This window comes from Glycine soja, chromosome 10, assembly GCF_004193775.1.
Source record: "Glycine soja cultivar W05 chromosome 10, ASM419377v2, whole genome shotgun sequence".
In the NCBI taxonomy this organism is placed as follows: Eukaryota; Viridiplantae; Streptophyta; class Magnoliopsida; order Fabales; family Fabaceae; genus Glycine; species Glycine soja.
This window is the reverse complement of record NC_041011.1, coordinates 3,545,652-3,564,200: the sequence shown is the minus strand read 5'-3', so window position 1 is coordinate 3,564,200 and position 18,549 is coordinate 3,545,652. Positions and strand designations below refer to the sequence as shown.

Genomic DNA, 18,549 nt, shown 5'->3' with positions numbered 1-18,549 from the left:
ATTAAGAAACATTTTATGATTATGATACGTTTAAATATCTGGTTAGAGGCTGCTAAGTTTTTAATCCAAAAAGGAATATATTCATATTGGAGAATATATCTTCACTTAATATATAAACAAGTTTTATTAATTTTATATAAATTAAAAAAATCTTCAATGACAAATATTAGTGATACTTTCTCCGAGTCTTTTCTTTCTAGACTTTCTCTATAAGTGATTATAATTTATTGAAAATTATTTTTTTAGTAGGTTTAGTTTCTCATTTAATAATTATCTCTACTGGTTTATATTAAATGAGAAATGAAATTTATCAAAATTAATGATTTTTAATAAACTTTAATTAATCATAAAAAGTCTTAGAGAATCTTTCAGAAAAAATGTGAAAGACAGAATGTGCTAGCATTCATCAACTTAAATATATATTATCCTCTGCTGCCTAATAATTTATCATCATATTGACAGAAACCTGACATAGTCCAACCCTTTGAGTCCGAAACTTCCCACAAATGAACACCCCAACATAAAAAAGAGAGACTTCCCTCAAACTGTGTTCTTACACGGAAATGAGATTATTCGCAGAGGGAAAATACTAATCAATACAAAATGATTATCGTTCATACGTATTAATCTATTAATTTTATCCTGTTCAAACAAAATTGTCTTTATTGAAAGATATGTGGTCTAGTGTTTGGTGTCACTTGTGTTTGTAAAGAACAACACTGATGTTTACATAGACAATGTGATACTTGTTTCTGGCATTTAAGAAACATAGTTTGGTTTGGTTGGTAACATCGCATGCACCCATGTCATTGTCACATTCCTTTTCTCATAATGGCACCCCTTACACTGTTTCATTGCATGCTCTTAGTGGTAGATGATGAGTTGAGTTTGTTCAGATGACAGCAAATTCGTATGACATAGCAGATTAAGCCGCCCTATGATAGTATTTGATAAAGCTTTTAACGTTTTGTTTTTGTTTCTTGTTCAGGATAACGACGTGCATCTCCTCTGGTGCCATGTTAATTTATTATAGTTTTTGTTCATCGATCAAACTAAGTAGTTGGAATGAATTTTGGCTGACCATGAGTATTTTTTTTGGACCATGGACTCACGATGACATTGGTATGATATTCATGGTTTTGTTATGATTAATTTTTATCAAAAAATTTAACTAAGAGATCTTTTTTTTCAAATCACGTCATTTCCAGTATCACACATGAGTATTTAATTTCCTTGATAAGGAAGTATACTTTTCATATTATTATTCTTTTGGCAATGTATAATAGCACATGGTTGGGTTTATATTTTTTTATAATAACAGCTTCTCAACTAAAGACTCTCTTTAAAGCATTTGACTATTCAATTTTATTTTTTTTGTTTTTTAATATGAAACTTAGAGCTAATTTCTGGCTTTATGAAACTTCCAGGTAGATGATCTGTTCCCATTTTCAGCCGTACAAGATTAACGTTTCTATAATTTACACCTATGAACTTTAATAATGCATTGTGGAATACGTTCATTCATCCTTTCAGGTAAATTTCTGTGGTCGTGGACTCGTTGTCGTTAATTATTAGATATTTCTGTGCTTTAATCCCATTCTCTCTTGGATCTGTTTCATTGTCTTGGCCTGTATTCTGTATTTTTTGCGAGCAATCTTTGTCCTCCTATATCCTTGATAGAAGTGCGAAAAGTCAATAACAAATATTATTATCACATTATCGGTTAGAATAGGGTAGACACACTAGAAAATAAATATCCAACGGTCACATCAGTCGGGAAGTGGATATATATGATAGTTCGTATAAATTTATACTGGGACATTTATATTATATTTATGTAGCATATGATAGGATATTATCGAAAAAATAATGTAGCATATCTAGCATATGATAGAATAAAGTAATTTTTTATCCACGCAATTCCATTCCTTCCAGACATGAAAATATTACGGGTTGATCAAAGGTGGTGCGGTTTTTTCGTTTTTCTGGTATAAAAAATCGATTTATGGATGTTAAAAAAATAAAATAAATCAACTCCTCTTCAAGTAATGGGTGACTGGTTCAACCCATCAAATGCATGAGATTTTTGTTTGGTTGCACCCAACACCATTTATTCTACACCCAGTATTTTGAGTGAAAAATTAATTTTGTCTCTTTTTCATTAACTCTTAAATGTGAAATACGGATTGAGAATTCGTTTGTTTGCATCATTCATTCATGCATATTTTATTTCTCTTCTCAAATTCTCTCATCTTCTCTTTAATCCGTGGTTTCATCTTCATCAATTCATATATGCTCATCGTTGGTGTCCACATTCGTTTTGCTATCGTTGCCATGAGTTTTGTTGTTTGTGTTTTCTTTTCCTGTGTATTGAACGTATATGGACTGACAATCCATAAGGTTTCTATCGATTGTCAATCTGTATAGTTTTTACGAATCATCAATTTGTATGAACCATACGGATTAACAATTTGTATAAATCATACGGAATGACAATTCGTATGGAGTAAACGAAGGAAAAAAAAACTTATCGGTAATGATGCAACACTACTCACAACGACGAAGGAGAGGAAACTCGTGAAGGACAACAAGGAACTACCAGAGGAGAAATTAGGGAAGAGTCACGAACAACAAACACATACCATGAACAATATCAACACTAATTTCGTGGAGGAGAAAAAGAAGATTAACATACGCGCCAAAAATTTCAAATAAACAGTGCCTTACGGATTGTCAATCCGTAGGCTATACGAAAAACAGATAAAATGAAGGAATGAAGAAGAAATATAAAGGATAAAATTGGAATTTTTAAAAAATATGTTAGGTGTAGAAAAAAAATTATTGTTTGTAGAAAGAATAACCCCGAATGTATTCTCACAATTATTTGAAAAAACATGGGCTTTAAGCTTCCAGATGATCTTGGTCTTCGGGTTTTAAGCTTTACAAGCTAGCTAACTCCTCCTTTTTTTTTTTTTGAATCCAAGGTCCATAAAATCAAACCATATTAGATAGGCCCATACCATTAACACAATTTTTTCGGCATATTTTTAGTTCTTTAATTCAATATTTTTTTCTTATAAAATTATTTTTAATCCTTAAAAATTATATTTATTTTATGTTTAATTCTTAAAACGTTTTAGATAACATTTTTTTATTGTTTAAAACATTATTTAAGCTACCTTAAAAGATTAAAAATAAAACAAACATAATTTATAAAAACTAAAAAAATAATTTTACAAGAACAAAAAATAAAAAATACTAAATTACATAAACTAAAAATATATATATTTTTTTTCCTGTAAACTATAAGTTTCTTTCAATCTATTAGTGCTAATGGCACTTATCATATGTGACTAACCCAAAATAATTTTACCACGAATGAAACGGAATACAAATTATCATACTAAATTAACCCCACGCTTAATATTTCCAAAATACCACCAGATCTATAAATAATCCCATCCTCTTCCTCTTCTTTCAATCCTAAAAGAAGGGTAGTAACAACATATTTTCTTAATTTAATCATGATTTAAAGAACTATTTATTATTGTGATAAATAATTAGTAGTTTATTTTGCAACCATATACGGATATACGATATCAGGTACGTAAAGGCAATAATACGATTCCTTATTACATAAAAGAAAAAAGAAAAACAAAGTTATAGCACTTACCATTTAGAAATTTTCTTATTTTAAAATAAAAAAATTTGCTAGGGTCCGGTCTTTGCGTTTGGCACAGGCTGCGCAGTGTTTGAACGTTGAAGGAGAGCGTAGAGGCAGTGGTTTTCTTTTTTTGATTTCTCTTTGTAGAATCGAATCGAGTTAATTTTTGATCGTGTGAGTGTCCGATCTTGAAATCCACAACAACAATGGTGAGAGGATTGCTCAACAAGCTCGTCTCTCGCTCCCTCTCGGTCGCCGGAAAATGGCAGCACAATCAACTCCGCCGCCTCAACATCCACGAGTACCAGGTCTCTCTCTCTCTCTCTCTCTCTCACCGTTATGGATATTATTACGATTCACAAATCAATTCCAATTCGCTATATACTCCTCTCGCTGAATCTGGATATTATTACAAGCTTCGCGAAATCTGTTCCTTTCGCTATATATTCCTCTTGCTGAATCTGGCCTTTGTTTTTTAATTTTTTTATTTATTTTTAGAATGATAATAAATCGTTTCTGTGGATGATGAATCTGGAGTTCATTGAATGTTTAATTTGTGAAATCGTGTATGTTTATTTGTATTGAAGCTCTTTGATTGAATGATTGACCTAGCGTCGTCGCTGATAGCGCCTATTGAATTTCCATAAACCTAGGGTGCTGAATTGATGAGCAAACACGGAGTCAACGTTCCGAGAGGCGTGGCTGTTTCCTCTGTTGAAGAGGCCAGAAAGGTCATCAAGGACCTTTTCCCTAATGAAAATGAGGTAACCTATGCCACAACTTGATGCTCACAAATAACACTAAGAAGTGAATTTCAGAATTGCAAACTGTTCTTTGTTTTTCTTAATTCCCTGTGTAACAAATTGAAACCCTAGTTCTGCAAGTTTCCAGTAAAGAAACATTATCAAATGCCTTAGTTGGTAAAGAGTATTGCATTTGCATGTTACTGTGATGACTGGGAGTGTAACTGGGATTATTGTGCAGTTGGTGGTTAAGAGTCAAATTTTAGCCGGCGGACGAGGTTTGGGAACTTTCAAAAGCGGCCTTAAGGGAGGAGTGCACATTGTTAAGACTGACCAGGTTGAAGACATAGCTGGTAATGCATGTCTCCTCCTTTATTCCTCTAATTGTGAATTTCCTTCTTCTCATTCTATGTCCTTGGTTTTCAATACAAAACTATGTACTATAGCATAACATGCTCAATCGTATTGATTTATTATATTGAATTCATAGAGGATGTAATCCTCTATAATCTATTTTCCAGTGGTATTTTTTTTGTTATTGTTATTTTGTTGTTGTCATTGTCATTATTATTATTTCAGGGAAGATGCTTGGACAGATACTAGTTACCAAACAGACTGGTCCTCAGGGAAAAATAGTTAGCAAGGTTTGAAATTATTCATTCTATATGCAGATATGCTAGCATTTTCAGTATGCATGTTTATGCCTGGAATTTTCATTTCTAAGTCAAGGCAATGCAATGATATGAACCTTTCACACACACATATTATGGTTGAGTAGTTATTGTTTGTTTTCTTTATGGAAAATATATGCCACCTTTTTTTAGCCTCCATGGGTATTGTTTCTTATTTGTAATATCTTCAGTTAATAAATTGGTGCTTCCAGTCATTACTTCAAGTTATAAACTGATAACCACTTGTTCCATTGGATTTGATAATGAAAGTAAATTTCATGTCACTCAATACAATAGGATATTGCAAATGTAATGCTCATAGTTTCGCTATTTTTTAAAAATGGATACACAATGACAGCTGCTACTTTATTTTGTTTTTGGTCTCTTTCAATCCTTTTATATAGAGATATACACAAAAAGGGGTTGGTTGTTTGATGTTGAATTTTCCATTTTTTACAGGTTTACTTGTGTGAAAAGCTGTCACTTGTAAATGAGATGTACTTTGCTATAACACTGGATCGTACGAGTGCTGGTCCAGTAAGTTTCCTGCTTCAAAAAATTTTCTTTGATTTGCGTTATATACGAATTTAAATTCTTATAACTTCTATAATGTGTGGCTCCCTCTTTCCTTCATTACAGTTTCTTTAAATTTAACCAATAAATTTTTTTTATGTTGCTTATTATAATTCTTTTCTTATTATGTTTTTGCTTTTGCAGATTATAATTGCTTGTAGTAAGGGAGGAACCAGCATTGAAGACCTTGCAGAGAAATTTCCGGACATGATTATAAAGGTTTGTTGTCCTTGGCATTTCTCATCATGGTTTAGTTTTTTCACCTGAGCAGTCTTCTTTGCAAGATATACCTGATGTACTCTTTCTTTCTAGTAGGTACCTGTTGATGTTTTTGAAGGTATTACTGATGAAGGTGCTGCAAAGGTTGTTGATGGTTTGGCTCTCAAAGTGGCTGATAGAAATAAGTCGATTGAACAAGTGAAGAATTTGTATAAACTTTTTGTTGATTGTGACTGCACTCTTTTGGAAGTAAGCATTTGCACTTCATACAAGCTTAATTTATGAATGTCTATAATGAAAATTGATTATTTTGAACAGATCAATCCCATAGCGGAGACAGCTGATAACCAATTGGTGGCTGCTGATGCTAAGTTGAATTTTGATGATAATGCTGCATATCGCCAGAAAGAGATATTTTCTCTCCGTGATACAACACAAGAGGACCCTCGAGAGGTTTACTTCTTATTTTGTTTGTGTTTTACCTTACTTGTGAATGGAGCATATGATCCCTATAGGCATATTCCCATTCCATCTTTGCCACCTGAGCTGGGGGGGCTCAACCCAGCTCAGATCTAATTGGGATATCTTGGGCTCTATAAATTAGGTGTAGTGATTTGGGTTAAATTCAAGACATTTTGGTACGCCCAACTTGGCATGATGCCACAGTATTATAAAAAGCATTTTTTGTAATTAGTGATGAATAATAAAATGCTTGACTAGTTGACTCAAATTAATAACTTTTGCATAACATGATAATATTGCATAACATCCCTTAGTTTCTACTTTTAAATTTTAAGACTTAACTATGTAACAGCAACATGCCTGATTATTAATTGGGCTGCTCCATGTCCAGGTCCAAAAATTGACCTCACCAATATATTGGGCGGGTTCATGTTAATAAACCCAGTTCAGTCTGTCCCACATACACCTGTCAGCCTAACTCATGTAGCTACTTACATTTCTTTCATTGCACTTTGATTCTTTTGAAATGTATTGGAGCTCAAGTTTATGATATACTTATGGTAAGACAGTGAGATTCTATATGGCAATGCCAGATTTTGCATGATCTGTTTGTGCTTGATTATTAAGCCCTTATATCCTTGAACCTTCTTTCTTTTTACTGTTTGTGTAACATTGTATGTGCCTTTTATCTTTGAACAGGTGACTGCTGCAAAGGCAGATTTAAATTATATTGGGTTAGATGGAGAAATTGGCTGCATGGTGAATGGAGCAGGGTTAGCAATGGCCACAATGGATATAATTAAATTGCATGGGGGTACTCCTGCCAATTTTCTGGATGTAGGTGGCAATGCCTCTGAAAACCAGGTAATGTTTTATAGTTTGGATTGCTCCCTATTATGTTATTGCTAGTTACACTATTATGATCAATATGATTGTTCTTATGTGTTCCTTTATCAGATCAATTTGTAATCTGCTGGTACATTAACTCAGACATTACTCCAAAAAGATTATATTAAAAAAATTGTATAGTTTTTTCCTAGATACCTTTAATGTTCTCCATGTTATGATGTTTTTGTTCATATTTAATGCAATTATGTAAATCAGGTTGTTGAGGCATTTAAAATATTGACTGCTGATGACAAAGTGAAGGCAATTTTGGTTAACATTTTTGGTGGTATAATGAAGTGTGATGTTATAGCAAGTGGAATAGTGAATGCTGCAAAAGAGGTTAGTCAAGAACATGTAAATTCTTTATATTTGATCCCATGTAAGATTTCAATTTTTGTTTACGATGTTGATGTAATTGTTGATATTACAATTTCTGAAATAAAATTAGATATAAAGAACTAATATCATTGTCCTCGGCCTTCTTTTATTTATTTTTTCCTTTTTAATTTTAAAAAATTGTGATTGAACATGATACCTATCTTATCCTGGTATTATAATAGCATTTACTTTTCTTGCCATTATATTCAAGGTTGCACTGAAAGTACCAGTTGTAGTTCGTCTGGAAGGCACCAATGTTGATCAAGGAAAAAGAATATTGAAGGTAAATGTTAGATTTATTAATATAATCTTATAGAAAACGAAGCATTAATGTTAGCAAGTGCTTAATATGTTTTTGATACTCAATGATTCAACAGGAAAGTGGTATGGCATTAATAACGGCTGAAGATTTAGATGATGCAGCTCAGAAAGCAGTGAAAGCTGCTTACAAATGAAGGTTTACTTCTGCTCAAATTTAAAATTCGGTTTAGTTACATTATTTTTGGTGTTCAAACATATTCACGAGGAAGGGATTGATGCGAGAAGAAGTCTTATTGAAGCTGCAGTGCGTTTCAAATAAGTATGTGATTTCCAAGTTGTAGTACATTTGAGTTGATTCACATGGTTGCTATTTGGCTTCTCTCTCACAATTCAATATACTGGTCCCTTCCTTTCTGATTTTTCCTCTTTAATCTTTTTGCAAATAACATGGAAATACTTGTTTTTCTGTTAGACACGGTGGTTCATTAAGTGGCCAAAACCTGTTTTCTAATTGAGGCTATTTCAAATTTGACATACGTTCTGGGTGTTAAAAATTAAATCAAGCTTATTCTCTTTAAATAAATAAAAAAAAGTGAACCGCAAAGAGAAGCGGTTGCAATCTATACAGCTTGCAAGATAAGAATACTCTCCACCGCCTAGGAGTTTATTATATCAATGTAAGAATTTGCCTATAAAAGGCAATATGCTGTATCTCCTCAGATGAGTTAGAGAATTGAAATCCTCTTCCTCTCCTGTTTTTACTCTATTTTTTTTTTTTTTATCCTTAAATGTTAGTTTGTTCGTAGAGGGGATCGAATTTGCGATTATTTTTCTTTTCTTGTATCTTAATCACTCAATTCATTTTATATTTGTTTTATTTTTAATTTATTTTCCTATCATACTGTATTTTGGGTTTGCGAGTCTGGTAGTATATGTGAAAAAAGTGTGAAACTGACTTTTTTTTACTTTGCCAACAAAAATAAATAGGGTAGATGTATTTTCTAGAGACCAGTCTGGTCTCCTTAGATGAGAAAAGTAGATTTTAGTTATTGAAAATTCTTGATGTTGACTAAAAGTTTTGTTGAATTTGAATTACTAGAAGGTTGATTGTTCATGGCATTTTTTTGTAAATTTGTGAGTGTTAACTGGTTTCACTTTCGAGCGGTATCAACAGCTTAATCGGATTCAATAAAAATATTCACTGATTGAAATTTTTGTATTCACCTATTTAGAAGCTCACAATATGTTAAGTTTTGTTGAACTCAGATTACAAGGTGTTGATGATTTTGGTTGAAGGATAGATCAGTTAGCATTATAACAAATTGGCTAGTGCTGGTTATTCAATTTTTGGCCTTTGTGAATTTGTCATAAATTGAATAGTTAACATCTTGGTGAATTTATGAGAATGCCAACTAGTTTTCCTTTCGAACAGTGTCATCTAGGATGACACTTGACGTAATCTCAATTCAACAAAGCTCTTAATAAAAAGATATAAGATTGATGGGGTGATTAAGAAATAAGAGAAAGAAAAAAATGTCATAAATTTGATCTTTTTTACTAACAAAAAGTTAATAAACTAACAATTAAAATTTATCAATAAAAAAATAAAACTCTTAATATTGTGAACTTTTAAATGGTTGGACATTAAAGTTTTAAATATTTGAAATATAGTTTCCTATCTAATATTGGGACTTGACCAAATAATATTGTAATTAGTTGGTCATCTCACTTTTAAAAAATCAACTCCAAAAATTTATTTTATTTTTGTAAAGTAAGAACACTCTTGTTTCAAATACTTACTAATTTCCTTTTCTTTTGAAGTAAGAGTTGTGCTATCATAGACTCTCAGTTCACAAGTTCATCTCAAGACAAAGAAGTTTACAAGTCCATCTCCAAAAGAGAAAGAAACTGAATATTGAGAAATAAGTTGAACTTGAAAAGGAGCAAATGGTAACATTCCATGTGACTAGGTTTGTAGAAAACAATGTTGCATTTTAACTTAGTTTATTTGTTTAGAATTATTCTCGATGACATGGGGCGACAGAAAAAAAAAAAAATGAAATCTCCATTTCCTTTTGTTAAATGCTATTGGAATTGTGCTATCCAAAATTTGTAGTGTGAAAAAAATTACACAGTAATTTGTAATATTTGTGTATTTTGGGAGTAAACCAATATATACGGGTATTAAAAGAAGGAAAATATGTTCTTCCTTTTTTTTTAACTGCAAATGATATTCTTCCTATATTCTTCTGACTTTGTGAGTGATTTATAATTTGTATTTTGTAACATCTATAATCTATGACTCCAGGATTGGTATTGGGTTTAGAAGGAAAAAAAAAAAAGAAACAGATGATAATTTTTTTAATATTTATAATGGATATTTTCTAATTCAATATATTTTTAAATAAAAGAAATAAAATACCGGATAAATATAAATTTATTATCTCAACCATTTTTAAAATATTATATAACCTTTTAATTTAAAAATAAACAAATTTTTCGCTTCAACATGTCTTTATCAAAGTTGAGCTTCCCATATTTTTTTTGGATCGTATGTAGCGACAACTGAACTCAAAGTAAACACTTGGTCTTAAATACAAGCAACTAATTTTCAATGAGCTCATCTCCAAAAACATCTTTTATTTAATTGGGATTCTATTTCTAATGATTTTTTAATTCTTGATATTTGAATGGTAGTTTGGAAGAAAAAAAACTTATTTTTTAAGTAGGATTAACAAAATTAAATGATGTTAATTAATTTTTTTACTATGATTTCTTTTATACTTGGAATCAAGGTTGGAGTATAAATATATTATCAGATTTAATGTTATATGACTAATTAAAAAGTAAAGTGACTTTTTGACATTAAATTTCAATACTTAAATTATGGTTATACGATTTAGATTTAATTTTTTTTCCTCTTTTTATTTCCTTTCATAAAATATGTCATTAATATATATATTACACATGAGAATGATGATGTTATGTAAGAATAAAAATGATCAATCTCAATTGTTAGATTAAAATGAAAGATCAAGATTAAAATATTTTAAATTTAAATTAAAACTTTATTTAACCATCTCTAAAAGATTTATCAAATATAAAATCAAATATCTTAAAATTTTAATTTGTGTCCTTTATTAAAAAAAATTATTTTATGTCAAGTTCCGGTGGTGACAGCGATGACAGTGACAATGTTAGTAAAAAAAAAAAGAAGTTATCATAACGACAATCACATCGGTGGCGATAGTTGACGATTATGATGTTAGTTGCGGTGACAACCATAACAGTTGTGACGGAAATAGTCTTGATAGTGATAATAATAAATTTGAGATATTTTAAGATGATAAATTAAAGTTTAAGATATTTGATTTTTTATTTGATAAATTTTATAGAAATTTTATAGTTAAATAAAATTTTAATTTGAATTTAAAATATTTTAATGTTAACCTTTTTATTTTAATTTAACAAGTGATGAATCGTTTTTATTTTCACATAAAATAATCATTTTCGTATAATAATATTTCTCTGTGTATATCACATATCATATGAGAGGGTAGTTTACAAATAGGGGATAATTGCTTCCCACGTGAGTGTGTGATACGTGAAGCGTTCTGTTGGTTTCCCAACTTTTTGCTTGTAAACTCGGCCTTGTCTAGGTTGAGCTATGAAGCTTACCAAATATTATGAAAAGGTCTTCATGCCTAAGGTTTGAGCTCGACCCAAACAACGGTTAACAACCCCCTATTCTACATATATGGCCAAATAATAACGGACGTTAGGAGTAATAGCCAATAAGGGGTACATGGAGTTGAACTTATTAATTTTATTTTGAGAAAAACAACAATATGGCTCCTAGTCTAGAACCATATTGACATGGGTGAATGACTAATGTAACTAGCAAAATCCTGATTTATAGCGTCAAAGTTTCTTAGATTATGCACATAAACTCCGATATTTATCTGTGATATGAAGTACATTGAAAAACATTATTCATGAGGTATGGCTGTATTATATATATATATATATATATATATATATATATATATATATATATATATATATATATATATATATATATATATATATATATATATATATTGTGGCATATGTAAGGATAATTATACAATGGAATTATTTTGGCCTTTTCAAAAAATAAATAAATTATTATCCAAAGGAAATAGGACCATTCCAGTTATTTTGCTTCCATTAAATTAGGAATGAGCAACATCCAAGCACCTATTAAACCCTTCCTAAATTTAGCACCTTCAAATTGGACTCCCTTAATTTTCCTTTATATGTACTTCTCATGTCACACCTAAAATTTCGATCAGCTTTCTGGCTTTGATTGTGTGGGAAAACCAACCAACCAACAATTCAAGTAAATCAAAGATGGGCATTCTTTAAACAGGACATGTTAGTTAGATTCAACCCTTTTCTCACCACTGCCACCTTCATTACACATTTGTCAAAAACTGCCCCAAGTTTTTGAACCATTATTATTCTCTTTCTTCAATTGCCAAAAGAAGCTGAAAACCATATTTGCACGCACTAAGAAGAAACCAAATACACGAATTCCTCTAATCATCCTTTGATGAGTTCTCTCAGGACTATTTGTTCAATTCCAATGTACACATATTGTTGAATGTTCAACAAAGAAAATTAACTTGTTTCGTTGTGGGTCTCAAAGTCATTGTTGGATTCTCATCTTCCGGTTTTACATAAGGTTATTTAATTATAAGTACGACTTTGTAGTTCGTCAAAAGAGAATTCAAACACATCGCATTTGTTGAGTTGAGCATGTCCGGCAACAAGGTGAAGGGCATTCTTAAAGGCTTTAGATACCTAACTCAAATATTTGGTAAGTAAATACTAAAATTTAATTAAGTCTTTCCTTGATACAATTTCCTATTATAAATCCTTAAAATTGTGTTGTTGATGTTTTTTTTTTTTTACGTTTTTCTATGATAAATATTTTATGTTTTTAGTTTCTTAATCAATATTTAAGGACACTAGTTAATAAAATACTTATTATTATTTTCTCTTTTCTTTCTTCCTTTTATGCTAATAAAAAAATATGTGACTTGGCAGAGAATGAAAAAGAACAAGAAATACAGATTGGATTTCCCACGGATGTAGAGCACGTGGCTCACATAGGGTCTATGCGGGATGAATCCTCTGTAAACTTACCCAGCTGGGTAATTCTCAAATTTCTTAATTTCTTGACTGTTAATAATTAATATTAATATTCGATCTAGTAGAATGTACTATTGATTACTTAATTAGTTACCTAACATACATGAATGCTTTTGTTTTTATGCTTATGTTGATTTTCCTTCACGAAATAAAGCCTTTGGGGGGCTTGTTGTGACTGTTATTTTCAGTTGAAAGAGTTTAAAACTGCTCCAGGATTTTCATCAGTACCTCTAGATGTTCAAAATAAAGGACAGCACAGTGCCAAATGGGTCTCTGAAGGTACAAATAATTGAGTTTAATTATTGTATTATTTTCTATAATAGTTGTTTTAGATTGGTAATAAAATTAAACTCGTAATAACTTTGTCCCCATGTAAGTGACTCTATCCTAATAAAAGTTAAAGATGATGGAAAAGCAGTGTTTAATCAAACCATACAAAGTTTGGAATCTCAATTAATTAGAAATTATGCCAAGTATAGTTTTTAAATTAGTTAATCCATTGTTGAAATTCGTGGAGGTCTACTAAACTAAACATTCATCCAATATTAATTTCTTTTATCATTGAAATATAAGAACATTCATTTTTTTTACAATATTCCAAATACATTTGTAAAGGATTAACATATCATTTTTTTTACAATATTCCAAACATATTTGTAAAGGATTAACATGTCAGTCTAAAATTTCATTACAAAATTTCCTTAAAACATTAATAATCACGTATCATAAATGAAATTAATTTTTGACCTAATAAGTTAAGAGATACATATAATAATAAAAAAAAAAGCACTTACTCTTAGTGTACATACATGAATGATTAGACCAGAGAGTAAATTTGTATGATTTGAGTAAATTTAAATTGTTGAAAGAATATGAGAAAACAACAAAGTTGGAATTGATTGAATTTTGTTGGCTAAAAATGTTATTGATAGAGTCAAGGAGAAGAAATACTCGGGATTTGGGCAAGGCATCTAAAAGGCAGTCAACGGGTGGAGTAAGTGGTTCTCCATCGTGGGAAAAGTCAAACAAACCAAGAAAGTCATCGAACAAGCCCAAAGAAGAATCCATCCCGACCCGAATACCCGTATCCATGGATCACCCGCCTCCAACCCTAACAGTACCCGATATTCCTAAAAAGTCTCGTCGCCATAAGCCAAAGGAGAATTCTAGTGGCAGGTCATCCAAATTGAGATCCAAAGCCCAACCCACTTCAGAATCCGGATCCCCGATCCAATCCAAGCCTAGGAACAAACCAATGCCCTGTGAAGAAAATGATCAAGATATCTTGAAATAATCTTGCTCTTATTTCATCCTATTAGTTAGAGTGTTGTATAGATCATTCTTCAAACTAGAACACTTCCTTCCTTTTCTACCCGATTTTCAATATTTATATTTTATGTCATTTTCTTAATTTGATAATCTTTTTTGTTCTTTTATATATCAGTGCAACTTGTTCATTTTATAGTTTTCATAATAGTTTGTTTGAGAGATAAATTACAAGATTTTCATTTTGATGGAAGGATTATACATGCGAAACATAAAGAATATCCATAAATCTGTAATTGTCTTTTAAATATATGCCGATTAAGGTTCAATTCTTAATTATATAGGACAAAAGTTTTATCAGGAGCAATAAAAAATTTCTACACGAAAAGAGATTAACAATTATATACTTGTTACTTACGAAATACTCTTGGTGTACCGTTAAGTTTTTCAATTGTTCAACATCAAAGGCAAATGAAAGTTTAATAAATTCATATTTTTAGGTATATTAAGAAGTCTTAACTACACTTTGGATTTACCACTTCATTCTAAATTCTAAACTCTCAGATTATTATTTCCATTCCTTAATATTTGCTTCATAATTTCAAATACTTATTACATCCACCCATTTCTACCGGTTCGCTTTAATACACAATTTCTAATACGAGGCTTTTGGTTTATGATGAAATTTTATCTTTAGAACTGTCACGATATTCCATTTTTAGTTTAGGGAAAGAATCTTACGCATTAAAATGAACAAAAGTGCAATAATTACCTAACGCGTTGTCAGGGTAGAATATAATAAGAATAGACACACACATTAAATGAGATCGGAATAATACTATGCTAGTATTCTATTCTAGCTAGCATGCATGCATGCATGCCCATGCAATGCCAATTTAGATATTAATGGATTCTAGCATCTCAAAGTTCATCATCGTACGAATATTTTCACATTGCTTCTGTCAGTGTCATTGCGAATTATAGAATGCCTAGCTTAGCATGCTGCTCCAATGTTTAAGAATCAATTATCACTTCCTTCTCTTTAACCACTGATTCTTCTTCCTCCCTCTATGGATCAATCAACCCACACTATACTTCTAAACCCCTTCACATGATCCAATTCTCCGATTATTATTGTTAGTCGTAACTTATCAAAATACGTAATTACTAGTATACAATCTGCAGAGGATAGCAAACTTAAGATGTGCACCTCACAATGACCTCATCCATCAAAGAATAATTGTTTGATTGATTGATTATGCATCCATCAAAAGTAAATTACTTACGTATACACCTCGATCATCCATCAAAAGTAAATTACTTACGTATACACCTCGATCATCCATCAAATAAACGATTGTGCATACAACAATTATATTAGAAGAAACTCAACTATGTAACGCAGCTAATGAAAATTAAGTGAATTAAAACTCTAATAAATATCAATAATTTGTCGCTTAGACTTTATCTCTTTAGATAAAATCTTAAATTTAAGTTTTATGAATAAAAAAAATATGATTAAAAAATAAAATTCGTTAAAAATAATTAATTAAGATTCTCCATAAAAAATTTATCATTAATAAAATTGAAGAACACTTATATCAATAATGGTGATAAAAATAAAAACCAGAAGGAACCAAAGGTTAAGTAGCTAGCAAGAAGTTAAATGACGAACTAAATAAATAACATATATATTCAACTTTGAATAAAGTAATTAATTAACAGTTTCCCCTCAACACTCTCTAAGCATATTTCTTCCCCCAACACTGTCACTTGCACTTTACACTTGTTAATTGAAAAAAACCTTTTTCCTAGTCAGAATAAACATGTCTGTTTGCACTCTCTTTCTTTCTGTTGTTGTTTTACTGGTAAAAAAGAACACACCTTCCCCATGAGAGTCTAAAAGACAAAAACCTATTCTCTCTACACGAATAACTAAACCTTCAAAATCCCGTGAAGATGAAGACAAAGAAGACAACAACCACCACCCCAGCGAGAGAATCAAAACCCAGCAGCAGAGAAGAAGCCCCACTGAAAACGACAGCATCAGGAACATCAGTTTTCTTGCAGGCTTTCAGTTGTTGTTGACCCAAGACACCACCACCAACAACTTTGTTGTCCACACACAGTCCTTTGTTCCCTGCAAGCTTCACCTTTTGTCCTACTTTTGTTGTTGTTGAGAACAATTCCACTCTCCCACTCAATTTGTTGTTCTCCAAATTGATCTCACTAGCATACTGCAAAAGGCCATAAGGCACAGACCCATCAAGGTTATTGTTATCAAGCCCAATATATCTCAGTTTCTTCAAATGAACCCCCATTGAAGCAGGGATATTCCCAACCAGACCCATCTCTGAAAAACCTAATTTTTCAACACCCCCGAGATTTTCCCATATATCAGGAATCACCCCAGAGAGAAAATTCCCACTCAGGTACACTTCCTTCAACGTTGGAATCTCCCCCAACAACATAGGAACCCCAAAACTACCGAACCGGTTGAAGCTTAAATCCAAAAAATGCAAACTCTGCAACCCTCTCAAGTTCTCAGGGATTCTGCAACCAAACGCATTGAAGCTCAAGTCGAGCTTCAAAAGCTGGGAAAGATTACCAAGCGAGTGAGGGAGACATTGTGAGAGGTTATTCCCACTGAGATCAAGAACCTTGAGATTCTTCCTCAGCAACCCCAAACTCGCGGGGATTTTACCACTAAGGTTGTTTCTAGACAAAGTAACCTCTTCCAGATTAAGAAAACCACCAATGTAAAACGGAACCTCACCGTGAAAGGAGTTTCCGATCAAAATGAGTCTCCTGAGAGAAGTGAGGTTTTGAAGAAAGGTATCTAGAGCTGCAACGAAAGAAGGGTTGTTAATGAAAACAAGTTCTTCAAGTGAAGAAGGGAGAGAAAGAGGAGGAGGAAGGGTTTTGTTGAAGCAATTGTAGAAGAAGAGTTTGCGGAGGTAAGGGAAAGAGGTGGAGATTAGAGGGTTATTGAGTGTGGCGTTAAGGGAACAAGGTGGGTTTGGGGTTTCGTCGGAGACGTAGCCGAAGCTGAGTTCAACGACGTGAGGAGTTTCGTTTTGATGAGTAGGAAAGTCGCAAACGACGCCGTGTGGAGCAGAGAGACAGAGATCGTCGGGGAAGAGGTTGCGCCAGGGAATGGTGGGGTTGAGAGAGTGAAGAACATCGTAGAGTGCATTTTGTTCGGAGGGATCCAAAGGTTGTTGTTGTTGTTGCTGCTGGTGAGAGAGTGAAAAAAACGTGCTTGTCACGATAACAAAAGAAAACATCATCGTCCATAAGACATGACTACCACACATATTTGTTGGAGGAAGGAAAATAATGGTTTTTGAGGTTGTTTTGTTGGAAAAAAACTTGGAATGGAGTGAGTGAGTGAGTGGTATTAGTATTGATGTGAAATGATGTGTGATGGGAACGCGGAGAGGGGTTAATAAAAGTTTGATGGGGGAGAGTAAAGGGTGTGAGGGAAAGAAGGAGAAGAAGAAAGAGGAAAAGGACAAGAGATGATGATGTGAGACACAACAAAACCTGCTAGCAAAACACGCGACAGTGGCGCGCCGCACTCGCCGACTTCTTCTGTCGTCTTCTAGAAACCCACGTCTGTCTAACGCCGTCTACCTACACTAACACTACACAACAACCTTCACCTGACCATTTTCCACTTTTACCCTCCCTCACTGTCACAGTGCCACTCATTTGTTTCTCATTAGTGTTTTTTTTATCATCTAAATTTATTTTTCTAGTTTTATTTATTATAAGTTAATATTTTTTAATTTTTGTTATTGTAAGTTTTTTTTTATTCATTTTTAGTTGTATAAATTTATGTTTTTTTAATATTTTATTTTTTTATTATTTATAATCCACATATAAGTTCTCATTTATAAGAATTAAAATTAAAAAAATAACCCCTTATAAAATTAAAAGTAAACAAAATATATTTTAAAGACTAAAATTAAAAAACTTAAATTTACAAAAAGATTAAAATTACAAAGATAAATTTAGAGAAAAAAAAATAAAGATATATATTTAAGTCTGGTTAAATATCATCCTGATATGATATTTATTAAGATTGGAGTCCTTAATTGGCTATCATAGTGTAACTAAAGAATTTCACTGGTAGACTTTTTTGATACATTTTAATAGATGTTTTAAAGTTGAGATGTTTTAACTGCGTTCGATTTATGAGAGCATTTTCTTTTATTCAGATGTA

At 31.8% G+C, this 18,549-nt stretch overlaps 2 protein-coding genes and 1 pseudogene across 3 annotated transcripts; 2 read left to right on the top strand and 1 right to left on the bottom strand.

Annotated features, from left to right (window-relative positions):
- The first annotated feature begins 3,662 nt into the window (after positions 1 to 3,662).
- Positions 3,663 to 10,031, top strand: LOC114371938 (succinate--CoA ligase [ADP-forming] subunit beta, mitochondrial-like). 2 transcript variants are annotated; one of them, XR_003658084.1, is made up of 13 exons: positions 3,871 to 3,972; positions 4,318 to 4,428; positions 4,649 to 4,760; positions 4,987 to 5,051; positions 5,538 to 5,615; positions 5,796 to 5,870; positions 5,967 to 6,119; positions 6,189 to 6,323; positions 7,032 to 7,196; positions 7,437 to 7,559; positions 7,810 to 7,881; positions 7,976 to 8,178; positions 9,681 to 10,031. XR_003658084.1 is itself a non-coding variant. In XM_028329267.1 (12 exons), exons 1-12 carry the CDS (start codon positions 3,871 to 3,873, stop codon positions 8,051 to 8,053), a joined length of 1,269 nt encoding a protein of 422 aa, XP_028185068.1. In that variant the 5' UTR covers positions 3,663 to 3,870; the 3' UTR covers positions 8,054 to 8,395. The 2 variants fall into 2 exon arrangements, 1 of the variants encoding a protein (XP_028185068.1); XM_028329267.1 differs by lacking the exon at positions 9,681 to 10,031 and having other exon boundaries at positions 3,663 to 3,972; positions 7,976 to 8,395.
- Positions 10,032 to 12,329: 2,298 nt separating this feature from the next.
- On the top strand, positions 12,330 to 14,425 carry LOC114370052 (annotated as a pseudogene).
- A 1,563-nt stretch (positions 14,426 to 15,988) lies between these two features.
- LOC114369132 (piriformospora indica-insensitive protein 2-like) lies at positions 15,989 to 17,792 on the bottom strand. Its single transcript, XM_028326316.1, has one exon. The coding sequence runs from the start codon at positions 17,636 to 17,638 to the stop codon at positions 16,265 to 16,267; it is 1,374 nt and encodes a 457-aa protein (XP_028182117.1). The 5' UTR covers positions 17,639 to 17,792; the 3' UTR covers positions 15,989 to 16,264.
- Between the last annotated feature and the right edge of the window lie 757 nt (positions 17,793 to 18,549).